General features: G+C 39.7%; 2 protein-coding genes across 3 annotated transcripts; one reads left to right on the top strand and one right to left on the bottom strand.

Annotated features, from left to right (window-relative positions):
• Nucleotides 1-239: 239 nt before the first annotated feature.
• On the top strand, nt 240-18390 carry si:dkey-112e17.1. Its single transcript, XM_037258569.1, has 7 exons — nt 240-421; nt 8704-9641; nt 12301-12352; nt 12621-12741; nt 13011-13153; nt 16581-16802; nt 16869-18390. Exons 1-7 carry the CDS (start codon nt 338-340, stop codon nt 17559-17561), a joined length of 2253 nt encoding a protein of 750 aa, XP_037114464.1. The 5' UTR covers nt 240-337; the 3' UTR covers nt 17562-18390.
• On the bottom strand, nt 18362-27626 carry chfr (checkpoint with forkhead and ring finger domains, E3 ubiquitin protein ligase). Of its 2 annotated transcripts, none has more exons than XM_037258572.1 (18): nt 27496-27626; nt 26951-27072; nt 26257-26356; nt 25651-25760; nt 25506-25565; nt 25225-25416; nt 24752-24832; nt 24381-24537; nt 24161-24315; nt 23444-23606; nt 23066-23277; nt 22892-22996; nt 22149-22232; nt 21754-21824; nt 21298-21385; nt 21115-21222; nt 20730-20802; nt 18362-20426 (listed from the first exon to the last, which is right to left on the bottom strand). In XM_037258572.1, exons 2-18 carry the CDS (start codon nt 27054-27056, stop codon nt 20384-20386), a joined length of 1908 nt encoding a protein of 635 aa, XP_037114467.1. In that variant the 5' UTR covers nt 27057-27072; nt 27496-27626; the 3' UTR covers nt 18362-20383. The 2 variants fall into 2 exon arrangements, with proteins under 2 accessions (XP_037114467.1, XP_037114465.1); XM_037258570.1 differs by having other exon boundaries at nt 19040-20426; nt 24752-24841.
• Between the last annotated feature and the right edge of the window lie 338 nt (nt 27627-27964).

Genomic DNA, 27964 nt, shown 5'->3' with positions numbered 1-27964 from the left:
AAGATTAAACTAAGTCAGACAACTACAGATCCCAAAAGTCAATAGTGACAGGTGCTGAAACCTCTCATGCATGATGCATGCATCTCCTGCAGAATATTGCAAGAACTCTATAAATCATAACCCGTTCAATGCAATTCAAATTTAGCGTTTGTGGGTTTCAAATTACATTGTTGTAAAGGATGTGGTCAAGCCATATTTGAGTGGTAGGGGGGTCTGGGTCCTGTGTAGGCGTCATGAACGATGGAAGCGCGCTCCCGATACTTCAGGTGAACGAGAGGGAAGAGGAACGGGAGACGGATCACTGTGCGTCGCATTCATTCAAAACTATTGGAGAAAAATGACTACTAGCATTGGAGCGCTTGGAGCGCATGTTTTCATCACAGCGTATCTACTTTTCCTGATGGGATGCGTTGCCCAAAAAGTAAGTATGGTCACTGTAAATTTTACAGTGTAAAACGTATTGTCAAGTTTGATCTTTTCGCCCTACTTAAGAATCTGTAGCACCGAGAAGGCATTAACTCAATTCGTAAATATTTATATTGAACATTTGTTTGCGCCTTGAAAAAATAACTATAGCCACTATCCACCCAAGAAAAATAAGCGTTTAAGGAAGCTGCAGCGAGCACATTACAAGTAGGCATGGCATGCACTACACGAATCAGAGCACTTGTCTCAATTTATTTTCAGTGCTTGTCTGTTGTTTCATAACATTCCAAATCCAGAAATTACAACCGCTAGTTTAATAGCAAGACACTCACTCAAAAGATAATATTCATGTATTCTGTGCTTTTTTTTTTTTTTTTTTTTTTTTTTAATGCACTGTAGTTTGAGGATTAGCGTGCAGGCGGTCATGAAGTAAATTCACGCTGAATTGAGAAACTACATAGGAAAACGCTTTTTTCTTGAGTTTTGCTTAAGTGGCGCGTTTAAATCAATTTCTATTTAGTTTAGTCTTCAAAATGTGAGATTCCATCATTTTATGAATGCTCTTATAGTTCTTTGCAAATTAGTGTCAGTGCCAGCATAATTTGAATTCCAATCCTATCGGAGCATGTTGACAAAATCTAAAATTGCCAAAACTTTCATGAATTTGATTAGGATTATTGTTTTATTTCCCTACTCCATATTTGAGCAGGAGAATCCAAAGTTTTATTTGCTGAATGAAATGAAAACTGTAATGTGAACAGTTTAATGTTGTGCACACCTAATTGTAACAAGCTCCAAAACATTGCGTTTAAAAAAGATTTGTCTCTGATCAACAATTGTGTAAACAGTAAGGGGTCTTCTCTGAGTCACATTTATTTGTCACCGAACCAGTTGCCACTTAAGTTGGAAGTGTTTGTAACTTAGAATCTCTAACATTTTATTAGGTTAAAACAATAAAGCAGAAATTACAAACTGCTTGAGGCTTAATTATGAGTTTCTCCCACTCCATTGCATATCTTATTAATCTTACTCCTTAATTGAGTCATTTAAGCAATTGGGTCAAGTGTGCTCACAGCTATGATGCCAGACTAAGCTTTATACAGTCAATATCATTTCTTTTGGGGGGGGGGGGGGGGGGGGAATGTCACAAGGCAAATTGTTTCGCTTTTTGAAAAAAAGTCACTTGAATTGTCATTTCAAAGAATACTCTTGTTGTCTTGAAAACTACTCAGATTTAAAACTACATTGGGTTTTTTTTTAGGCAAAGAACTAAATATATTTGGATGGGGATCTGGCTCAAGGTGCTCACTCTGGAATTGTAATAATACTTGTTTACATTGCGAGATCACATGAGAGGTGTCAAAATGAAACAATTAATCAACAACAAATCAATTGTCAAATCTCCTCATATTTAAGTGATTGAGTAATCTCAGGAGACATTTTCAACAAAACATTGCTCAAATCTTCTGATTTTACTTTGGAAAACAACAACTCTTTCTTGTGTGATATTACGTAACTCTGAGTTTAGATGTTGTTTTTAATTAATAAATAATACCTAATAAACAAAATATTTTTGTAATGAAAAGTAAATCAAGGAAAGTGCTTTTACACTTGAATATGAATACAATTGTATCTGATTGTTCAATTAATCGAAAAGAAATCTATTCTAAATATATATTGTTAGTGATAGCCCTAGATTACATTTTCCTTCATTTGTCACTAAATACTTGTCCGTAGGTCTTGATGATGAGACAAACATGGAGGTGTGTTTGTCTAATGGTGTACAGTTTGCTTCAAAAGTAGGTCCTTTCTCCTCCACGAGTTTGCTTTATGTGTTAGAGATTTAATGTTTCCATGTTTACTGGTGTCGACATACCAAAGGATAAACCCTGGCAGAGATCCTTAGAGGGTTTCCATCTGTCAAGAGTCGTCCTTTCCGCTGATGGGCAATGGCGGCTCAGCAGCAGTTTTAGTTCCTGTATGTATAGGGTGCTCACTATCTTTGCAATTTTCTGCCTGAGGGGGCATGCTAAATGATGGCTTTGTCCACTGCTCCCCTTTTGTATTAAGTTGATTTTTGGAACAGCATAAACAAGCTCTGGATTTACTCAATCCCCATCAGAAAGAAACGGTGGTCACTGTCAGTTCATTTTATTTCAGGGATACGTATGTACCGAGAGTGAATTTTGTTATGATGCCTTGCAGTGGTTGTCTGAATGCTTGATTTACAATTGAGGGGGATATTCATCCCCGGTTGAACTGAGTGAACTTTGTTTGTCATGATTCCTCCCTTGAATGAACTGAAATCAGTCTCTCACAGTTGAACATGAATAGGCCACTAAGATACCATCTCGCTTGAAAAGAGAAAGGTTTGTAACATTACTTTCTTAGTACATGATGAAGTGATCCTGGAAAGGCTATAGGACACTGAGTTGATAGCTTGTGTCATGAAGACAATAGTCGGAATTTAGAGGCAGACTTTCTTTTTTTTCTTTTAAAACCATCCAGGTCATTGTGAGTGCATCATATAAATCTGTTTTGTGAACACAAGTTCAGCGTTATATAGTGTTTCTATTGTCAGCAAATCTACTGACGAGGCCAAATCCAAGCTTGAGTGGAAGCGACTAACAAGTGCATCCAGAGTCTGATGGATTCCCCTTTGCTACAGAGCTCCATTGTTCAAAAACTATCAAAGACACATCAATGAGCCAAAGTGTTGTACTGGGTGACATGTTGCTTCATTACCATGAGCACACATTCTCTAGATTGCTTTCACCAAACCCCACATGCAAATAGTCACTGGAGCATGAAATATGTTTTAATCTAACGACTGAAATGGACCTGCAAAATTGGACATTGTTTAAGCACTATGTAACAATTAGTAGTGCAAGCAGTGTCACTCCATGAATTACCGGCTGATGCAATACTGGACATAGTGTGTGTGTGAGAGAGCAAGAAACAGACTAAGATGGAAGGCTTGGGAGATAATTGAAAATATGCAAAAATGAAAACAAAAGTTCACAGGTTCCCCTCCTGTAGATGTGCTAGTGTTTGTAAACTAATGCACATTTGATAGATTTTGTATTTATAGAATTCAATGAAGAATTTAATTATAACATATGTCCTGTATCTGCAGCAAAATTCTTTTATCTATCGATTTTTCGATCGAAAGGATAAGCCTTGGCAGAAATCCTTAGTGGACCTCCATCAAGTCATCCTTTCCACTGATGGGATCGTCCGTCCGTCCGTCCGTCCGTCCATCCATCCATCCATCCATCCATCCATCCATCCATCCATCCATCCATCCATCCATCCATCCATCCATCCATGGGATTGACATAAGATACAAAAACACAATTGCCTTTATTTCAACACTTTCATCGGGAGGACACAAAAGACAGAATAATGATCTGTATGATGATGATGTTGTAAACTTTAAGTCCACGAGAACAGTATGGAACTACACAGTAGAGATTTTCAGTGGAGGTGTTGTTTGTGTTGTGTAGATACAGTAGGTTATAATCAGAGATCTGGAAGCAATTTCTGAAAATTGCTTTTAACCATGTGTGTGAATAACTACTCTCTACAGGGTTTCACCGGCTCATTTCCACAGCAGTAGAAGCTCCTAGAGAAAATATGTTAATAGGTTTATGCTGCAGTCATGAAAGGCAGAACCTGCATCTGCTCGCTCACTCGCTCACTCACTCACTCACTCACTCACTCACTCACTCACTCACTCACTCACTCACTCACTCACTCACTCACTCACTCACTCACTCACTCACTCACTCACTCACTCACTCACTCACTCACTCACTCACTCACTCACTCTTTCTATGTCCCTCTGTCTCCCCCGCACTCTCCCTCTCCTGAGTGGACACCGAGGGCGACTCTGGAAATGCCAGGGCTTAATTTGGTTGTTTGTATACTCCGAGCTTGACATGCCCACCTCGGAGGTCATTGACATCACAGGCGAGGTGTGTGTGTTAAAAAGGTGTTTTTGTGCTTACCACAGCTGTAAGACTTTATACATTTTCTGCCATCTCTGATATTGGCATATTGCAAGGAGATACACAAAATATTGATGTGTGGCTTAATTTACTTAAACTTCTCCAAATTTCTGGAATCATCTGATACGTCCAAATTTCTGATATAGGATCAGGTAATCAGTTCAATATATAATGACACAATTTAACTTGGAAGTATTTATTGTAGAAAAAGTTTCAATAGAAATTGACACTAAAGCACAGTTAAAACAGCTTTTGAGTAGTTTTAGCTTATTAGTCACAAATTCACTCAATGTATACATTTTCAATGTGTATAAACAGTACAACATTTTGTATTTGTTCCTGCTGAGATTTATTATGATTTTATTTCTTGTAAGTTTTACTGTCAAAATGCAAATGTTTTTTGGGGTTAAAAGATAAAGAAAAGAGGTTAACAAAATTTGAAGTTAGTTGGGTGCTATGCAGTCCTGAGCAATCACTGAAGAAAAAAACAACGTGATTGATGTTCTGAACGGACTGCTGCTGCTGAAGCGCTAGCCTGTGAAGCAGTGCCACTTTTCTCCTCCAGTAAACAGGCCTGGTGAGGATTCCTGCCCCCTTTTGAGAGGCCCGCCAGCCTGTTTATGAGCCAGATGAGTGTGTGTGGTTCAGCAGAAGCCAGCTCATGTTGCAAAGTTTTCACAGTGGTGTCGTCAGCTTGGGTGGTGAAAGAAAAAAAAAAAATCCCTTTTGCAGCCAAACATTTAGACTGTCAGATTGCCGACGTGTGGCTTAATCCTATTAAGTCAGAGGTCCAATACCGTATAGCCATAGTTTTCTTTGTCTTTAGAATTATACCAACGCTTTTCTAATACCAGCTTTACATTCAATACACACTTTATTTTTATTGTTTTCATTTTTACCAATAGGTACATCCTTTTATGAGCCTCATTACTGACTACATGTATTTCTTCTGATTTTAATATGTAATGATCTAAAATAAAAATTTAAACACGTTGCCTCTTGTCAAGCCCGCCAACGGCAAGCTCGTCATAGGTTTCACTTCACAAGTCTAGCCTTTTCATATAATTGTTTTCAATTGATCTCCAACTATTCCTTCCATCCATCCAGAGGAGCCAGCCCATCAATCTCACAACTGGATCGCAATGACCTGTTGGTTCTTATATAAACTTTCAGCTTGCCTTCAACTGATTAGCATCACTTCATTAAAATATTATCGCTCACCAAAACGGCACTGCAGCCCATTGTTGTGCCATGAGAAAAGGCATCTTTGAATAATTAGCGGCCCGCCAGTAGAGAGGCCTGTGATGTAACAGAACTAAGATGTTTGGCATTATAAGAATGTCCCATTTCCATTGGACACTGTTGCACTCTGGGGCCCCTTCATGTGTAGTCTACCATGCACATCCCAGTGCAGGGGACCTCCCAGCTCCCCTATCACAGTGGGAGAGACAGTACATTCTCTTCATTTAAACATTTCTTTACATTTTTAGCCTCTTTAAAAGCTATACTTAGTAAAAATGAAAACTAATAGATCATTTAATTGAATAACTTACTAGAGGTTGTCTAGTTCAGCTTTAGAATGGAACCACTATACTCCTCTTCTTGACACATTGTGAATAGGTTCACCCTATTGCGCAACCTTGCTCCAAAGACTCCGAGACTCAAATCGGCTTATAGTTCAATGCAACTGGCTTTTTTGGCATGACCACATAGATTGTTAGCGATGCAATAATGGAAATTCTGAATCAAAGTGTACTTAAATTGTTGCCCAGAGTATGAATTTCACAAATGAGGTAACATTGGAAGGAAATAGCTTGCTCCCACACTACCAGGACCTGACTGTTGTATGTGCCTATGCACGAGGGCTGCACGATATTTGGAAAAATGTGCAATGTGCAATATGGTTGTTGATTGAAGCAATGTCTATCTTACTGCGATATTTAAAGTGTACCTGAAGAAATTACATTTTTATTACGTAATGAAATAATTAAAAATTTCCTGCTGCAAAATAAGCAATCTCAATGTATTCTTAGCTCATTCATTGCAATTAAATTAGATATATTTTTTATGTATCTATTGTATCCACCCTTTTTGGAGTTCTTAGAGGGTGTGCTGGAGAGGCAGTGAAGATGACAAAAAAAAAGATAAATTGTGAAGTGTTGGATCTATACTCTCTTCTCACATTCAGACAAATGATTTAAATGATACTGCACTTCACATTGAAAATTATGAATGACCCTAAACACAGTGTGTAAACGATTATATGTCCAAATGTTTAACCCCCCTCATACAATGGAGGTACTCTACAAAAAATAATATAATTCTCAAATAGTAAATGAGATATTAGTGTGATAAACTGGAAATGTCATTCATCATAATTGTTCAATCAAATTTATTGAGGTGGTGTATCCAAACAAAACAAAAAAAAAAACTGTTGACTACAAGTACAAACTATATATTTGCAGAGCGTAACCAAGAGTTCCTTTGGGGAAAATGTATCAATAATATCAGCTTCCTCCCCTAATTGAAGTTTTTCTCAGTCAATAACTTTAGTAATTGACATTTGGAGGCAATTGCATTAGAGCATGACATGCTGCACTTGCACTGCCCACTCAGTAGCACTCCAGGCGTGTAGCCGGGTAACTGAGTAACTGAGGCTTAGTTGAACCCATAAAGGCTATTAGGTGAACAGTCATCCACTTAGGATACTACACATGAAGCCACAAAACTATCTCACCATCAACTGGACAGTGACAAGTGGGAAAACAGTAATGTTAGTTTTGGCAGAAAAATATCATGCAGCCCTTGTGCATAAACACATGCCACAGTCAGATCCTGTTCCCCCACTTGTAAACATAAGGAGGCTATCTTCTCGTTCACTGGGGTAAACAATGTACGGGAGCTAAGGCAGGTGGAAGTGCAGATAAAGTGTTTCACCATTCTGTTATATTGTATCTACTGAGAGATTGTTAATTTGCCTATCTAGATTCATAACTCGAGACTCATGTTTTCCCTTTGCCCTCTCCCACCCCAACACAAATTATTTTCTCAGGTCGGTCTGATACAGTATGCCTTTATCCATCCATCCATCCATCCATCCATCCATCCATCCATCCATCCATCCATCCATCCATCCATCCATCCATCCATCCATCCATCCATCCATCCATCCATCCATCCATCCATCCATCCATCCATTTTCTTTAGTCCAGTCTAAATTACACATTGTTTGTTACCTGTCTGGTCTCGGGGTTTGTCGATCTGGGTCATTCCCACGGACCAAAAGTGAGACTAACTGAAAACTCATAAACACAAAGTCTCCTACTAAGTGCTGATGTTTTGTTCCCTGGCCCAGCCACACATCTGCCTTTGCTTAGACCCCAGGTCTCCCTCCTTCCCCAACCACCTGTAAAGAATTACTTCAAGCGTGTTCAAAAAAAAAAAAAAAAACTCCCTCAGGTCACCCAAGCAACCCGCCATGAGCCTTAATATAAAGGCAGAACAGTTGAATAGTTCAGTTCCAAGCTGCTTTATATTAAGAAACTATTAGACTTCAATCAAGGGTATTATTTGATGATATAACCTGGTTGTTTGTACCATCGACATTGAGAACTTAATAACACTGTGACCAATATTGAAAAAACAATCATCTTTAGGAGGGTAATATAGCCAACATACTTAATAAAATTGTAAATACAAATGGAGGTTGATGAAGTTCCATTAAACAACGTCTCTTTGTGTAGATTAACAGTCAAATATTTAAGCCCAAAAGAAATGACTTGCGGTATCCAAACCTTTCACGTTACCCTTGTAGATTGTTGTATATGCTTTGTTGAGAGAGAAAATGACTAGATTTAGTCTTTATGGTAAACAGTATAAAGTTTACTGTACATTTTGTTAAAACCGTTGTAGATAAAATATATAAAAACATGTCCTACCACTTAAAGGAAGCATTCTTCCTCTTACGGGAAAGCAGACAAACTTCCTCATTCAAAGATCTGCAGGAAAAAAAATAGCTAAAGCAAGTCCAAAATGCTTTCTTTGAATACAAAATTGTACAGACGCCGTAACATAAATGTGATGCAGTGATTTTAAAGCGCGATCATCAAAAGTATTGGCATGTTTATATGTAACAGTTTGATTTTAGTTAGCGCAATATTATTCACATTGCTTCAAATTTATTTCCAAGTTGTTGAACATAGCTTTATGCGCCTCAGAACTAGCCAACATTAGGGAAGGGTTTTGACTCTCATAATCTATTTTGCAGGTGTACTTTGACTGTGGAGCCAAGGTGGATGTGGTGGATGCACAAGGACTGATACTCTCTCCTGGCTTCCCTTACAACTACTCTTCTGGGACCCATTGTGTTTGGCAGTTTTTTGTACCTGTGGATTATCAGCTTATCCTTGAAATATTTGACTTTGACGTTTTTGAAAGCCACAAGCCCTCCCCACAGTACTCAGTCATTTCTAGTTATGAGGAGGGTGATGGAGATGAGTTGAATTACGCCCCGAGCAGTTTGGCATTGGATGAGCCTTTATCAGAAAATAGTGATCAGATCGATCAGAGGGATGCCCCAGAGATTCAGCAGTCCTCTCAAGACAGTGAGATGGAGCCGGTGGTGGTCCACGAAGAGTCAACCAAAGTGTCAAACTCAGCCAAAAGATCTATAGATGGTTCCTATAGCCTTACATTCCCCCCTACGGCTTCTCTTCTCCATCCTGGAGCCGTGTCAAATACAGATAAAGCCATCAACACGGCCTCCTCTTCTCGCCTTGGCATGAACCTCAACCCTGGTTCCATGCCAAGCACAACTATGGTTACTTTGCCCCAATCCACTGACACGACACCTGTGAGCCCTGAGACGCAGCAGTCAGGGCTTGACGCCTGTCCCCATGATGTCCTTTATATCTCCGATCTCATCACCTTTTCCTCAAGGTTCTGTGGGTCAAACCGACCTCCTCGCAGCCAGTTGGTGTTTGGCTCTAATCAGGAGATGGTGGAGGTAATCATGGAGCTCATCACAACCACTCACTGGGGTCGGGGCTTTGCCCTTCTCTTCCACTACAACAATTTGACCAAGCCAGGTGGGGAACGGGCAAGCTTTGTTTCCACATCTGCCAAGGTAGACTTTCTACTGGCTGCTGTGAGTGGAGCTGCCTTCTTCACTTTGATACTTACCAGTGTTCTCTGCGGCATATTCAGGTAATACCTGTTAACTTAGAAAACACGATAGTGTTTTATTTTTGTTTTTTTAACAAGTCATCTCTTTTTCTTCCATGGTTGAAAGTGTGCTGGTTTAATAGTAAATCCTCAGCCTAGCACATACACAAATGTGTTATGTTGACTCAGCTGGAAGTCCCAGTTTGTGATGTGGTGATTAGTTCGGTTTGGCAGCAACAGTGCGGCTCTCTTGATGTGAAGCTTTCTCACCATAATCAGTGAGGCATTCAAGGTACAGCACCTGGCCTCAATTCCGGCACTCAAAACAGGCCGCCTGAAACTGAATGGGCGGGGAACTGAGGTGAAAAATGCACAACAAGGAGAAAGAAAATTGGGTTTGGTGCCAGTAGCATTGTCATATAGTCAAGGGGTATAATTTACTAGCTTGTCCATCGCAAGACACAATAGGCAAGGCAAGTTTAGTTGTAGAGCACATTCACGTACAAGACAAAGTGCCTTACATAAAACATTTAAAGCATTACAGAAAGAAAAACTAATTATGAAGACATACGCTCATAATAAAATCATTTAAAAAGAGATCAACATGATTAAAAATGATATACAAACTGTGGGAGCTAAGTGGTTTGTAATACTATTAGTTTGAAGAAGATGTTTTTTTTGCCCTTCTGAGCCAGAGCAAGGAAAGTGTAGAGTTAGCTCAGCATCATGAAAATAATTCATAATACTTCTGTGCACCTTATTTAATAAGATTCCAAATTTCGTGTGATAAACTGCGTGCACTTTTACTCTAATCACCGGTTACGTAGGTTGTTGGTATAAGAAGTGGCGAGCAGCTCAGTATTTAAAACAGCGTTTTGCACTTTAAGCAGTTCTGATGGTGCAAGTTTAAAGTGACTGAATTGGAAGTGGCAAAAATCAACTTGCATTTTAGATAAATTGATTGTGATCGTTTTAGAAAAAACAGCAAAGGCCTAAAAGCCATGCTTTGTTTGATTTCTGTAGTGCCTGGCAATTGGATGTATGTGCCCATGCTACATAAGCTGCTATATGGGACAGTATAGCTGGCAAACTGTTCAGGGAGAAGCCACCACCAGTGCAACAGTGCGCTGAAATCACCAAAATATACTGCGTTGCTAAATTGAAAGGAGGGAGACATGGCATGACTCCTTCTTGTGACTGCCTCCAAGTCAGCCCTTAGATCAGGGATCACCAACATGGTGCCCTCGGGCACAGTTCAGTTCCAAAGGACCACGGGTATCCCTTGGACTTTTTCTAAAAATAGCTCGCCAGGAATAGAACATTGTGATATTCTTGGTGTTGTGGAGGTAAAATTTAAATATTTGCCGAGGTTTATATTTGTTAAAGTGTTGTATAGTGATATCTGTTTTCTACTTACTTAATTCATCCTTAAACTATTATGAGAAATATAATGAGAGTCTTCACATATTAATTTTTCAACAATGATAGTTCCAGGTAATGTGAGCAAATTTGTTATTTCTGAAGTGAATATTAAACTGGCAGCCCTTTGCAATAATCAGTACGCATTAGTCGGCTCTCATGATCACCAGCCTTGGATCATTCAGAAGCTTCAGAACGCCTTCCCTAAATAGAAGGTGGTATGTGTCAATCGTTTTCAGTGGCATTTCAAAATTGTTTCCACAGATGAAAAAGTTTTCCCGTCTCTCTTTTCCCCCGCACTAATCTGGTGGTTGTGATACACCTGCGTTTCACATGTTCTTTTTACGGCTCCATCCATCCATCTTCTGTATGGCATTTCCTCAGTTCAGCTTATCTCAACTGATTTTTGGCAAGTGGCAGGGTACACGCTGAACTGGCCGACAGCTACTCACAGATGTGCTATCAGCCACTGCAATTTGCGTCAAATTTGATCAATTACATTCTGTATGCTAAATCAAGCAATTATACTCTTTCCACAACACGCTTGTGTTTGTGTGCAAAGACAAATTTGCATCCTTTTTTGAGCACTTCAGTAAATCAGGGCTAGTGTGTTTAATCTGCCAGGTAACTCCTCAGGTTCAAACTATTTATGATGAGGAAATTAAAAGCACATGTTCAATAAAATGAAACCACAATCAACAGTAACAAGCCAAGTTATTTGAAAGGCAGGAAATGCATGTTAATGAAAGCTTAAGCACACGAGCAGCCTCCGTGGAAGCCTTTTCCTCTTGAAGTGTTTCTTATTATTTTAAACGACTTCCCACAAATCAGTAGAAGATGATGAGAGCGGCAAGGTCTGGACTGTTGCAAAGTGGTGCTGAGATTAACGCCCAAGGCCCCTTCTGGTAAGAAAACAGCCAAAGGTGGGAAAGAGTCGCAGCAGGCGTTCCCCTCAGTTGACCGGTGTTTGGTAATGGACTCATTCAGCTGTAAGAGCAATTTTTAATAAGAGGGTACTTGTTCAAATATTTCAGCATGCTTCATTGGCTCATTTGAGGGTTAAGAAAGGGAGGAAAACGCAACTGAAAATGGGTGAATAGATGGGCAGTTATGTTGACAATGTTATCGAAAATACCCCATTAGTTAGTAGTTGCCATAGATGTCACCTAGTCTAAGTGTAATCAAATTAGACGTGTACTGTATCTACGATTATATACACAAAACAACAAAGGCGCTTGAAACGTTTGGAAAAATAAATAAATGAAATTGTTTTTACTTACAGGCCCAAACTGTGTCTGAAAAGAGAGAGCTCCTGCACATCCACCAGCACTGAGGTACATACACTACTCGACACTTTTTTTCTGTTGTTTCCTCGCTTTACTAAGGTCAATTGAATTCAGCCAAAACAATACCGTATTTTTCTAACAGAGAATAAACTGAGTGGTCGTGGCACTTTTTTTTAATGCTCTCACTTGCTCAAACATGCATTGAATATTCAAGACCAAAAAAATGTGTTGTTGAGCAACTCACCATACAGAAACCCTAAAGAATTGTTGTCGCCAGTTTTGCGGTTTCACCTTGACCTGCTGTGTTGTGCTGTAGGTGCCAGAGGCAGTTCAGAACATTAGGGTGGAGGTAAGTGAGTTGCAACCGATGGCTGAGAGTCATCCCAACCAGGAGTTGATCAGGGATCAGGCAAACAAGTACAGCCCACTGCACACAGGTGAGAACAAGTGTGACCTATGACCACCAAATTGTCCTTAAGTGTGAGTCTGAATGGTTGTTTGGCGACATGAGTTCTGCAATTTGCTAATGATCAGTTGAGGGGGCACAACAGCGACCCTAATGCTTGACCATTAAATACAGTAGCGTCTTTGTGGTTTATTCCATTGAATACAGTTTGAAAAGGATTTGAAAGGGATAAAAAAAAATGCTTCTTTGTACATGCTATATTATATTGTATTTCTGCATGATATTTAACTCTTTCCTCAGTGAGTGTTGGTGGTGACATTTCCCAGAATAGAGAATTGGACATTTCCTCCAATGGTTTGGCCGAGCTTGATATTGGTCCAGATGAGGTGTTCATCATATCATCAGCACCGAGCCCAAATAGTCCATCCTTCTCCCCACGCACAGTAAGACCTGCTTTCATGGCAGTATGGCTTTTAGACATAGCGTGAAAAACACTGACACATTATCTGAATTCTGACTGGTTATTTGCAGCCTTAACCTTGAATCACATATTTCAGATCTTGATGAAGTGAGTATCCATTATAGTCATAGTTTCCTTCGGGGGGCCATTGTGACTATCGATCCAAATAGATGTACGAACGTCTAATATTATATACAGCAGGGGTCCCCAAGTTAGGTCCTCGACAGCCCCCATCCACACTGTTTTAGGTGAAGCCCTACTACAGCACATGATCAGCTCATAAGCAAGCTTTGGAAAAGGTGTGTTGCAGTCGGGATGCATCTAAAACAAGCTGGATAGGAGCTCTTGAGGACTTGGGCATCCCTGATATACAGTATAGTCTACGCAACAAACTGATGAATAACTAGTTTTGAAATCAGAGACTAGTAAAAACTGTTAACTGATAATAAGATAAATGGTAATAAAACTTGCTCGCACCATCTTTATTAGTGAAGACAATTTGTAATTTTAGTCGTGACACAGTCAATGCAGAATTTGTCTTGGCGGGCCAAATATAATTACACTGTGGGCCAAATGTGGCCCGCGGGCCAGAGTTTGACATCCCTCGTTTAGAGTCTTGGGTGAGCTGGCACCTATGCCAGTTTACTTTGCAATCTGATTCTCGGCCTGGCTCTGTGGAATAAAGGGACAGTTTGTAGAATTTTGTGCCATCTAGTGGTTCACTAATAAATGCAACAACCTAAGTTTGAAGCACTACGATGCCACAAAGAGACCACACGCCATAAGCCTACCACAATCTTTTCAGCAGAGGTGCAAGCAAAATGTCATCACAAACATTCTACACAGCGTCCGTCGAAAGGCATATTCATGTTTGTGGCTCTGTATTGACCCAGCGCTTATATTTAGGCCCCCATCCCACTGAGCGGCAAACATTTACGAGTGCGAAGGTAGCAAATGTTGCCTTTGTCAGGATTCGTTCAAGGTCGTTCGCCACTTTCCATGATCAAAACGTCCTAGCGAAAAGAAAAAACATTAAAACTGTTAGCAACCGTTTGGCAAACATTTGCGACCTTGAAAAAACGCTGATGTGAACGAGCATTTTGCTACCTTTGCCAACAGTGGCAAATGATCGCCCCCTCAGTGGGGTAGGGGTTAAAGACTCACACAATGGTAATGGCTTACATGTGCCTAAACTTATTAAAAACCCCTCTGCAGCCCTCAATGAGAAAACACTGTCATTATATGGTGAGGAAAACGTGCTTGCTTTTGTGTTCTCCTGGAATAAGCGTTGGCATAAACAGTTCTGGCAGCTTTTTTGAAGGACTGGCAAGCTTTTCTGCCGCCTGGGCTAATGGAGTATTATCTACAGAGCCAGATTCCCAGCAGCAGTTGTGTGTGCGTGTGTTTGTGTGTGCGTGTATTGCATGCATGCTTTGGCACACAGTGTGTGGTCTGTCTGTGTGTGTCCTCGATGTAGACGCCCCTGGATATAATATTAAGTTGCACCGGTTAACGGTGGCAACGAGGTGACAAATTGGACTTTCTTGACGGCGTATCTGTCCTTTTTATCAAGCCAAGAATTAATGTATGGAACCATGTTTTTTCTTTGAAAACATGTTGCATGTTACCAACACATTCCATCGATTGCCCTTAATTCAACAGAGATCTTCCATGTCTTACCCCTTTCCCTCCCATATTCGGGGATTTCTCACGCAAACTCCGGTCTGAGGCTGATTTGTCACCTGGGGTATCGAACCTAAAAGTACTCATTGTGTTCTGGGTGCTTTGGTGACCAGAGGAACACTTTATTTAAACCCCCAGCTAATTCTTGTCTAGACAAAGCTAGCTGTTAGTGACTCTGTGGGAAGGATTATTCTGGACTTGTTCTCCCATTGATGGGTGCAACCCCTAAAACCTTCACCCTCCCCGGAATAATAGCAGCTGACCGATCAGGAAGGATAATGTAGCATGCACACGTCCAGCCTGTCAATCATAATTAGACTTTGAAAATGAAGCTGAATTGAATAATTAATAGCTTCAAAGTCATTTCAACAGTAAACTAGATTGTTGGATTGTTTAGCATCACATGTTCATCATGGAAATTGAAGTGGATATATGACATCTGTATGCAAGGTATTCACTCAGCCACGTTATTGCACTTGTAGGATATAAAATAAGTAGCAAATTCTACCCATTTCAAGCAGTGGCCATTTTGCCACTTTCAGTTGACTGAAAATGACAGAATACATGCACACATGCACATATGAACACATGAACATATATACATGCACACATGCATACATATATACATGCACACATGCATACATACATGCATACGTATGTATATACATGCACATATACATATATACATGCATACATATATACATGCACATACATTTAGTATATAATGTATCTTCATACAGTATCAGAAATAAAAGTCTCAATTCACAAATGTTTTTTTTTCTTTTTTTCTTTTTTTTTTTTACCAAAGGGGTCAGAAGGTAAATAAAACACAAGTGTAATTGAAACCCAATGTACGGAAATGACTATTAGTGATTTCATGGGTTCAGCAAAGTTGAACTGTTTCTGTTAAACACAGCAATTGAAATAGTTCAAGGCACCTTCTGTTCATTTGACACTTTTAAAAGGCTTAATAAATAATGAATCTGACTGTGAGCCAAACATACTCAGTTGTCCGTCTTTTTCACTGAGCATGCCAAGCAAACTGGTGCACTTCCTTCTCAATAATCCATTCATATAATACAGAGTACAAAACAGCCTGTACGGAGAAGTGAAGGTCTAAGGACGAAGTGAATCAGGTTAGTGATAGTGCTGGATTGGCAATTGCTATAGTTTCAAAGAAGATCAGTGCAGTCACTTCTTTCTGATCTTAATGTCCAACCTCGTTACTAGAGATGCGTGCTTCCTTCAATCACAAGTCTTTTGCACGGTACAGGTCATTGACCATTGTATCTGCAGTTGAATGTTTGGGCATAATGCCACCTCCAATATTTGTGCTACATAATGAATTTTTCACCCCTTGTTTTGTGTCTTGTATTGTGCTGCCCAAACAACTGCTGCAAGGTAGCAAAAATTCCACTTGGCTCTTGTAATTTCAACTTCAAATATAAAAATGGATGGATGGATGGATGGATGGATGGATGGATGGATGGATGGATGGATGGATGGAAATGACGGCTCAAAACGTTAACATTAGCTTTTGTTGCTTTGTGTGCATGCAAGTAAATGGCTAAATTGCTAGTTTTCATATTCTCGTTCCAACTGATATTTGACTTAGTTCTTGATGTGTTTCACTTCATTTTGTCACAAATACAGAATCAATTGCTCCTTGGACAACTTTCCTACCTGCATTGTGTATATATTACTCAGGTGACATTTTGTTGTCTTAGCAAAGAGAGCGGTTCCTGAGGCACAGTGACACTGGTCCCAGTCCCCCACCTGACTCTACCTCTTCACCTTCTGGTCCTACCATCAATGCAAGTGGTAGCTGTGCCAGACCAAGAGCGTGGAGCGTACGCACCTTTCAGGAATTCCTCCCTCCAATGCCGCAACTCCATAAGAAGTGGTGCAGCTGGAACTCCACCAGTCCCTTCACCAAACTGATAAACAGCGTCAGTACCAGAACCATTGCTGTGTTTTTACATACGACATACTACTCTTGTCTCTTACAATTCCAGGCACCTCCCAGTTTGGGGTCTGACAACAGGAAGGTTTTCTCAGATGTTCACCTAGCGACCAAGACTGACACGAGTACCATCTCTGACTCGTCCATCAGCAATGCTTCCTATCCACTTGCTCAGGCGGCCCAGAGGCAGCGGCGCCTGAACTCGGCGAGCAACCTATGGCGTTCCCGCTTCGCAGGGCCTTACTTTGGTCTGCTCTCTGGGACGGCGGACCCTACCAGCAAGACCAATCTCAATTCCACCCAGAGCTCCCAACCAGAGCCCAACTCCGTCTCTTCTTCCTGCATCCAGGCTGCCATTGAGAGCAACCAGGCAACAAAAAGGCGTGATTTCACAGGGGAGAGCGATCACATAAATGTACCAGTGTTTGCCATCTCTGAGGAAGAGGACCGGCAACCTCTGGTCTCAGCTGAGCACCTGGGCCAAACCACTGGCACCACCATTCAGAATGGACTGGTTCAGGGAACATTTGACAGCAGAAGACCTGCCGGTGTCACCTACAGCCTCAGCCCTCAGAATGAGAGGGTCAGACTGGAGTGGCGGCCATGGGGGAGTCAGGTGTCGGGTGGGGTTTGTCCATTCCCTTCCGATACACCTACCACCATGACAGAACCAAACACCATCAATGACTGCCAGTTGCCACACAGCCAGCCTGCTGTGTTGTGCAGTGTGGCCAACCACATGTGACCTTGAAAATGCTGAAAAGACTGGTGGGCCAGTGAAGCATTCCTGAACCATCGTTTGTATGTTACCTACTTTAATGGAAGAAATCAACTTTTGCAAATTGATTGCTACTTTATGGAATATATTGGTTTTTTCTGAATGCTGCTCAATAGATGCTGAGGTCCTTATTGCTGAGGTTTAAAAAAAAAAAAAAAAAGCTTGTGACGCAGAAAAATGTGTTTCTGAAAACCCCAACTTTTAGGACCACTTTTAAAAGCAGATTCCTGTCAGTTTTATGCATTTTGATTAATTATTACACCCATTACACTTCAATAGCTGTCAATAACTCATTCAGTGTGGATTTTGTATTCTGTAAAATCATAAAAGTCTTAGTCTTCCCCCTCCCCAATCCTCATTTCCCAAAAATGTTCCACAAAGAATAGGACATGCATTTATTGCTCGCAAACATACAATGTATACTTTTACTGGATTATAAAAGGGAAATCAAAATACTGTAAAATATATGTACATCAGTAGACAAATCTAGTGGAAAAAATAGCAATCACTATAGTATTTATAAAACTTTCACATGTGAAATGAATCTGAAGTTTTAATAAAGGCTGTCATTCTCATGTGGAAATGTTTGGTGATAGTGTGCATTGAAGACATATTGCAAATATGACAGGAACAAGTCAGTTTGTCAGTATATATTTTTTTAATTCTATGTTATGAAGACAAATTAGAACCATCTGAAAAACAATCTGAGCTATGCCAATACAGTACAACACAAGGGAATGATGCTAAATAGTTGTCTCGTATTCTATCAGCATCTAACTGGGGCTTCTTGGCACAGTAAAGTCCGACAGTTCAAATATTAAAGTTACTGAGACTCTTTTGTTGTTATTGAGTGAAGGCATCTAAAATGCCCGTCCAGTCGAGTCATTCCTGGGCGCTGCTATGAGGTACAGTGAGCAATGGCTCTTCCATCCAGCTACAGTAGGTAAAAAACTTTCTACACTGTGAGTAAACATTTTCGCTAGTTTACAATATACCTCCCGCTTTGGGGCAACTGCAAAGTACTCCAAAGCCTCTTTAATACCAATTCCTGATTGGAGCGGCTTGGTTCTCTTTGTTGGCTTAGAGTGCCCAGATCACCGGTGAGGAATAATTAAAACTCAGCCCTTCTGTCGGGGGATCGACTGGACTTGTGCAGAGGGTCTGAGCTGCTATGGAATGCTCGAATGAACCATACACCATGACTAAGGGGGTAAAATAAACAAAACTAAACCTTAACGCCTTGACTAATTTAAATGCTGTGGCAGAAGAAAATGTGCATTCAAAATAAGTTCACACGCCGGATCAGGGATATTAATTGTCACCTGAAGGTTAAAAACACACCAATTATTGGTTAAACTTGAATGAAAATGATGCAGGATATTATAACTGCCCAATTTATGGGTCCATATAGATACATTATTTAGAAAAAAATGTGCTTTTTGTAATTATGTTTGACAGCGTACAAAATAAAGTTGCATGAAGGAAAGAATTTTGTGCAAATCTTCTCCAAGTTTTATTTTAAACACCAAATCTGACTTTTTCCTGGTCAACTAATACAAACATAAGGTGATTAAGAGTCGATATTCAATTGACTGGATGCCAGCTAGACTGTTTTTAACAGTTTCTTCATGTTCACCTGGACTTTACACACAAACAAATGTGGGGAGAAAACCACATATTTTACTTATTTCTTAACATTTAAGGCCTTTTGAATCTATTACCTGTCCTATCTCTAATAAGAAAAACAACCTGGTAGTGACTAGTAAAGTTACAATGTTCAGAAACATTTTATAATGATGATGCATTTTTGCATAATGTGGAGCTACTTGAAACTGCCTGCTGGCTGAGAAGTATAGATAATTTGTCACAAACGCGATGTATATTTTCTAGTTGCTAAACAAGAAAGAACTTTTACAGCAGCATCATCATCATCAACCTGAGAAACAAGATAACATTTAAACTATCACAATCTTTCCCACAAACCAAACGTATCAATATAAAAAAAAACAACTCCGATGAACATAACTTGCATTATAAGCAATGTGAAGAAACTGCATCTGGTAAACAGAACATATTTCTATTTAGAATAGACATGGTTTCTGCTGATTCTGCTTTTTGTTCAGGGAGAACAAAACTATTGTCAAAGTAATCAACTTCAGCCTAACGCCAGCCTCAGCATGATGCAGCACTCCTGGCTACTTGCAGCTTAGCCTTTATTACATGGCAACCTTGTGTGTACTTATGCAGCAACACGCTGATGCACATTAATCACTGCCCATGGCAGTTTGTGTCTTGCACAAAATAAACCGAAAGAGCATCACTTTTACTATCGTGTTATGTAATGGGCTACACTATGATGGTAGCTGTACTCTGATAATATGCATAAAAGCTGTCTTACATCATTTTTGCAATGAGTGTGCAGAATTTGAAGCCAGGCACTTCATTTGACAGTAATATCACAAATGATACACAATACAGCAGGTTTACATCAGGACTAGGAGATAAAACACACATTTGCCCATAATCTAAGCAAAGGTGTTCGCTGGTTTACTCCTAGATTTAAAAAAAATTTACCAGCCACTAGTAACTAAAATCAAGATATATATTTTTTCCATGCTTAAAATGTAATGTGCATGACACTTCTTCATATAGCTGTATGTTAGATAAGACTCCATTTTGAATGGATAATGTTTTTTTGTGTGCATTATAAAGGTCAAATCCAGCAGGCAGAAAGCTACCAGATGAGACGCGTCTCCATTCTGCTGCAAATTGAATACCAGTTTGTTCGCTCAGCTCTTGAAGCGGGTCTGCTCACATATGTGGTTGAATTTCCTGAGATCAAGATAAATGATGAACATGATGAACATATACACAAGGTATTTTGGCCACAATTTCAACAGTGACCAAAGGAAGCATTTTGTCCGGGCTTGTCCACTTGGTGGATATGACCCACGTTAATACAAGCACCCCCTCTAGTGGTACACTGGATAAAAAGCGAGGACTATAATTAATTCGCACATCGCCCATGCAAAATGCTTAAGGTAATAATAATGCAACATGATGAAGAAAAAAGTGTAATGTCAGGGGACCAGAAAGGACACAGGTCTATTATACTATACGTTATATATGACTTACATTGCATGATGGGCTTTCACTTGTGTACGACAGTTACGTCCCCAGTAGCAGTTGGGACGAGACAATGCGGCAGCTGAAGGATGGGAGATTTTTCATTTCAAGAGGTTTACAAGTAGTATACTATCACAGAGAAAATTCAGTGGGAATTACAGACCGATTCGATGTGGTACGGCTGCAGCGTTTGTCGTGTTCATATTTATATGCATCAACATAAACATACTAAAAGCTCTCCAAAGCCCAAACCATCCAAGGTAACATTTTGTTAAGGTTCCGATGAAAATGCATTTGCACTTGGGATTATATTTGTGGTGTCCTCTTGTATGTCTGAGGACTTCAGTAATGTGTCCTCACAATGTAAACACACAATAACACACAAAAACCTGACCTGGTAGTTCAGACGGAGGAACATTTTGTCTGTACTTGTACGCCAACTCTTTGAAGACCATCAGGCCGCAGCACACACAAAGGATTGTATTTGCAGAAATGTGGTGATCTAAGGAGATGGTGGCATGTGGATGACTTTTCTTGACAGATAATGTCAAAAATAGAGCATGATTCAAAGGCTCACCTGAAAGGCAAAATTTCCCCTGTTGCAAGTCATGAAGAGCCTCTTTGAGTAGATCCTTCCAAGTCTTGCCTCTGGAGGACAAGTAGTTCTGGCGCAAGCATGAAGGCACACATTAGCACTTACAATTATGGATTTCATTACAAAAAGTTTTAATTCACTAAGTCTGGAAAGGGTTATAGCATTACATGAAACAACTTTCTATTCATAAAATGATTCAGGTAAACTATTAACTACCATAACTTGAAAATAAACTCGAAAGGGGAACACTAGCGACCTCTTGTACCAGTTTGACGCAAGTCTCCAGAGTCCACTTCAAAGTACGTGCGTAAAAATGATTTGTGCTTCTTTCACGTCTACATAAAGTTGCATTGTATTGCTCATGTAATGGTACAACAGCAAGCATTGACTACACCCGCAGTAAGGATTGGGAAATCAATTGACATGAGTAAATGTCACCTTTAGGATCTCTGATTCATAATTATTGTTGTTCAGCACACCATCCAGACATTTGTCTGTCAGATTGAGCTCTGCAAGAAAAGGAAGAGTCCAATACTTCTGGTTAGTCCATACAGGTGATACACAGTTGTGCATTTTTTTTTTCCATTATTGTTTTTTTTAATCAACTTGAGTTGCATTTACATTATGAAGCTCCCCAGCACATAATAAAATCTTATTATTGTGAAAATATACAGCATGTGCAATGCAGTACATTCATGTTCTAAGCAGGTGTTGTATACTGTAACATTAGACATTTAAGAAGTAAATACACTTTTATTTTTTGCATGTTTTTATGAAGGGAGCAAATGGCAAATATTTAGCAGATTGATATGTCGTCAAAAACAGATACATACCACTGAATCGAGCCAGGCAGCCTTGACAGCCAATCCTCTGGCAACCCCAATAAATGTGACAAAAAGGACGCTGGCACCGCAAACCTGCCAACAAACAACACATCACACCTGCACGCTGGACAGAACAACTCAGTTACACACAAAAAATGGCACTCTACGATTATATTAAACAGCATTATACAGTGATTATGAAAAGTCGATTGCACTCATAAATGAGTTTTTAATAAAGTGAAAGCAAAAAAAGGAAATCTTAAAATTGAAAAAGGAAAAACTGGCTGTTCTGTTTGAATTATTCACTCATTTCCTGTTCACTCAACATAGATAGCGGATGGCAATGAATCCCTGCACATTCACTGCTCAGCATTTGCGAATTCACATGTTTGCATTTTTTTCTTTTTGGAAGATTTGCTCCGTTATTCACTGAAAAACTCAACAGTTGGTTGTTTTTGTGGTCAATGCAACACAATCAACGTAATGTTTTGCATCCATTTTGTGGCAATTTGGAGGGACATGATAACAGTCACTCACCAATTTTGCATAAAATCCCAAATATCAGACAATCCCGATTCACAACCAGCTCTGTGTAAATTTTAGTCTTCAATGCTTGAGAGCAAAAACGGTCCTGCACCACCAAGTGTTATTTGCAAAAGTACACAATGGCCCGTTTAATATTGAAGTCATTAAAAGTTAGCTTTTCATGTATTGTACATACTGGTGCAATACATTTCTAATACACTACTTACATTGCTGCTGGCTGTTCAACTCGGCCCGTCTGTCTGGCATTGGCTGCAGGCAGCAGGTACAAAAAAGATGACAGCCTTGAGGTTGACAGCGGTACTCCAGAGGAGCTGCAGACCGTGACAGAGATATGACCTTTTTTTCCCCCAAAGGTTCGAGGAAATTATCTTTGCCAATACCTGCTGGGTTATCAGATGACGTTGAGGGCTCGTCTCCGAAAGACTTTGCAGAAGTGTCATTTCCAGCTGGTGTGACTGGAGGTGGAAGAGATGGAGGCATAGAAGGCGGGACCGGCAGACCCGGAAGCCAGTAGTTTGAGCCTGTGGCAAACAGCATCTGACCGACCTCTTTCCTATAGCCTGGACATTGTCTGCACATGATTAGAGGCTGACTGAAAAACAAACAAGAAATTGTTGCAATCTGTCACTGTCATTTTTTTTTTTACTACATTTACACATTTAGCGATTGTCATTTCTCCTTTGGTGTTGAAATGTAGGTGACATTTAAAGAGAATTTACAAACCAAATATAAAGCTGATGAATACCCAAAACGTATACCTAATGTCTGAGGTGTCGCTGTCATTGTCAGAGAATTCAAAAAGGTAATCCGAGCTGCCCTCCTCATCAGATAAACAATTCTCAACTTTTGGCTGCAAAATGTCCTTAGTGATCTTGTTGCAGCTGTCCATGTTCTTCATGTCCTCTTCACTCCGACACTTTTCTGTAAAACAGATGATCACACTTTCTTTGTACTAAAATTAAATGGAAAAAAAAAAAAAACCACACGTTACATACATTAATCTGCGTTTTGAATATATAAATAAGGACAGACACCACACAGTTGAAAAATATGCCTTTAAAACTAAAACTGTGGTTAAATTGCAGGTACTCATAAATGTTATTAAAGTACTTAAGTATTCAATTTAATTCACTGCATTCCAAGAAGTTGTACAACCACATTTTGATTGGGACTTTCTTTCAGCCATTGTACATTTGTGTTTCTTTGAGTTCATTTTATTGTGTGTCCTCTATATAATACTGTACTTTAAAAATGAAGGAGAAAAATAAAAGAAATTTGTCATTCATTTTATGTACAGTATAGGGGACCAAAAAAGAGGTTATTATATATTTTTAAAATTAAAATTGGCCGCTTACTGAAATGTGTATTTTTTTCCCCTCTTCTAAATATAGGCAGCAGCCTTCAAAAATTCCATATCAGTCGGGCTTTAATACGACAAACAACTGTACAGTATATTAATTGTTCTTGAAACTAACCGGGGTGTTGGATGAGGTAGGCCTCCACCAGGTTGTTGAGGATATGGTTCTTACGGATCCTTTCCACTGGGCAGCGGCACGTAGGACAAAGAGAAGATCGCTCCATCCAGCCAGAGTAGCAGGCAGCACAGAACGTGTGCATGCAGGGTTGCAGGCTAACGGAAGCAATTGTTTTTTCAGCACATACGGAAATATGCACAAACCGCAATTCAGGTTTTACCTGACACAGTCATATAGAAGGTCTTGGCAAATAATACAAGTCAGAGATTCCTCCATCCTATCTGTCTTGGTCTCCTCTGCTGGTGCTTGGACTGTAAGACTTCCACTTGATAACAAAGTTGGCGACGTTGTTCCTGTAATGGTTGAAGGTGCTATCTCTGGAAATAAAACAAAGGAATCAATATGCGAGACATGCTGCCTTCTAAAAAAAAAAAAAAAAAAAAAAAAGCAGCTTGTTTGTAATGGTCACCAGATAAACAAATTATACAGGTACATACACACAGAGTTGAATCAAGTCAGTATGCATAATTAATGAATATATTTTTCATTAAACTGTGTGTGCGTGCGGATATAGGCTAGCAACGAACACACCGGTTTTTCGCTTCTTGCATTCTGGCTCCAAATCGTTGAGGTCTCTCTCTTGTGTTTGGACAACATCACTAGAGTGGCTACCTGTTGAGACAGAATTTCAAAAAGATATTAACAGACTTCATCCTTGCATTAAATAGTTTTACCAGCTTGCTAGATTGTGTTTAGGGTGGATTTACACAACGAGACTTTTTTGAGCCTACTTAGGATACAAGAAATATCCGAATCAGGCGTCAGATTTCATGTGTACAGGCTTTATAGGCTCACATAATCTGAGCTGCTCTCATCATAAACAGTAAAGTTAATGTACATTTGAAGTGACACAACACGTTCAATGAAAGCATGAAACACCAACATGTGGCAACAGCATAGAGAGGCAAACATTCACCACTATGGGTGAGGTAGTCTTCAATTAACCTAACATGATTGTTTTAGAACACGGGAGTACGCTGAAGCAGTATTTCAGTAAAACCCACCAGAGTTAAGACACGCTCTGGCTGATGGAGGTCCGGGTGTAAAAGGTTGCTGAAAACAGAGGTGGGATGTAGAGGTGGATGGCTGAGGTTCTTCCTGATTAAGATCCCGAGGCGCTTTTGTGAGCATGACCGGCTCCACGGACAGCGTCATCTCAGAAGAAGTGAGGGAAGATGGACTCTGGGCTGACATGTCTGATGTTCAGATGCAGATCGGAAAGTTACTTCAAAGTATTCTTGGGAATGTTATAACATACAGCATGTCACACCGGGACTTTACTTACTGTGACGATCTCGAAAAACGACAGGCTCTGTTTTGATTGTGTGGTAAACATACGCAATATCTGCAAGAAGATATCAGTTTTTAATTCGTATTAATAAAAAATAACAAGAAAATATGGAGTACAATGAGAAAAAACAAAAACTTACTTTGTTCAGGCTCATTTTTCCTGTATACAAAGTAGATGACGTCACCATTTTGAAGACTGCAAGTTTGTTTTTTGACCAGTTTGGCCATGTTGATCACTGTACCATTGGTGCTAAAGGGAAGCCAATATATGCATGTCATTGAACTAAATAAATGTATTACATTTGAGATTATCAAAGGTTGGTTAGTCAAACAGCTTGCTAGTTTTTCTCTGAAATTCCTTCTTGGCAATATAATAATACTTACTTTTGATTGACACTGTCAGTAAAATATTAGTATCACTATTTATCATTGTCGTTATACATATAATATACTTTTCTGAAGATCTCAGCTGACTTTGGGCAACAGGCAGGGTACACCCTGAACTGAGCCAATCACAGGGCATAAACAAGGACAATTTAGAGTCTTCAATTAACATTAAATGCATATATGGGAAGAAACAGCAGTACCCGCAAATAATCCACACAGGGATGCTGACAACAGGCAAGCTTCCAAATTTCATTGTATTGAAAGCAAATATTATCCGATATTAGTTAGGCAAATAGAAAATAGGACAGGCGCCAGTTTTCTAATGTTGTAAAATATGAATGATTGACTAGTTATCATACCTCATGTCTTCAAGCAACACCTGCCCTGAGTTTTCATCTTGCACAATCTTGCAGTGCTCCCCTGAGACCAGTTTATTGGTAGGAAAGGCCAGATCACATCCTGACACAGAGACAACACATCACAAAAATGCATGGAATAAAATCATTGTAAATGCTCCCACCATAGAGACAGTCATTATCAAAAGCTTTATAAGTTATTCTGACTGAATCTCTATAATTAAGTACAAGAACAAAAAAATTGTTTTTTCCCCCCCCAAACTTGAGCTGCCATGTCATTGTAACTCATGTCTAGACTGGCAGGCTCTCCAATTAAGGGGAGACATTTTGCATAGCAAAAAGCACAGACCCCCACAAACTGTTCAACAACAAAGCAATGAAATACAGGCCCATACAAAAAAATGCCTACTTAAAATTCTGCACGCGTGTTCTCAAAGGATGCCTTTTGTTATACCCACAACAGGCTGTCTTAAGTTTGCTGGACTCAAGGCTTTGTTTCTTGAGATAGGAAGGGGGGGGGGGGGGGGGGGGGGGGGGGGGGGGGGGGGGGGGGGGGGGGGGTCAAACACCGACAGAGATGTCTGCTTTACAGACAGTTGTCTTTCGGTAATAATTGGCAAACTCAAAGCAAAACACAAAATATACTGGAGTTGTACAGTTTTTGAAGCAAATCTGTTATTTAACATAAAGCTCGTACCCTTTTTCCGGCCTATGGTGCATTCTCTGTTGAAAAGCAGCACTTCAGATGCACTGGAATCCACTTTGACCAGCTTCCCCCATGGTGTACGCCTTCTAATGTCCATCTCCGGATATTTGGAACTAAATAAGAGGTTACGTGGGTCATAGTTGGTGTGGGAAAAAAATCAGAGTTTAAGTTCAAGTTTAAATGCGACATTAATTCAATAACAGTTGAATAAATTCACCGCAACAATCTAAAACATATTTTACATAAGTTATGCTTTCGAAACACAGCAAGTTTCCCTGAAGTCACTTTCTAACAAAAACGATCCACGACAAGCAGAAGGAACAAACATGCTCCCAAATCGAAAGTCTTTGCTCCCAAATCGAAAGTCTTTGCATTTGTGTCGCAATTACAAATGCATCAGTGAGCACAAACAACTCCGTCCACAGAGAAAACTACGGTGTTTGCTAACGTTAGCACCCATTTGTGTCGTTTAACTTATCGGGGATCATACGTAACGCAACGCTGGGGTGATACGTATTCTGAAATTGTTACTGTACCGTCAAAAGATGAGCTTCTTGTCCCGACAGTTTGGTCGACAATTTTAACTTGCCATGTTCCAACTCGGAGCAAGCACCACTTCCTGTAAAGCTGTGTTGACATTTGTTACCGTTATCAGTCGTGGGTGCTTGGGATTTGTAGTCCAACTCCATTACGTCACGCAGTGCGTTGTCATTTCTAGCCATAACGTTTATGTAGGAAAAGTCCACTTTTTGCTGAAACTCACCCGTAATTCAATATTACTAAATATATTATTACATTCCATATTACAATTTTTGTATCTTTGTTATCATTATTTAGAAAACCAGATGTGCTAGAAAACAACGACTGCAGGTTCGGAATCAGCGCAGAAAAACAATCTAGTAAGGTTTGCAGTACTTGCATCTTTTGATAAAAAAAAAAAAAAAAATTATTAAGAAAATTACAGATTATGTATCGGGTATTTTTTCAAGTGGTCACAATATTTTG

This window comes from Syngnathus acus, chromosome 9 (assembly GCF_901709675.1).
Source record: "Syngnathus acus chromosome 9, fSynAcu1.2, whole genome shotgun sequence".
NCBI lineage: Eukaryota > Metazoa > Chordata > Actinopteri > Syngnathiformes > Syngnathidae > Syngnathus > Syngnathus acus.
The sequence above is the reverse complement of the archived record's forward strand: the minus strand, read 5'-3'. Positions and strand labels throughout refer to the sequence as shown.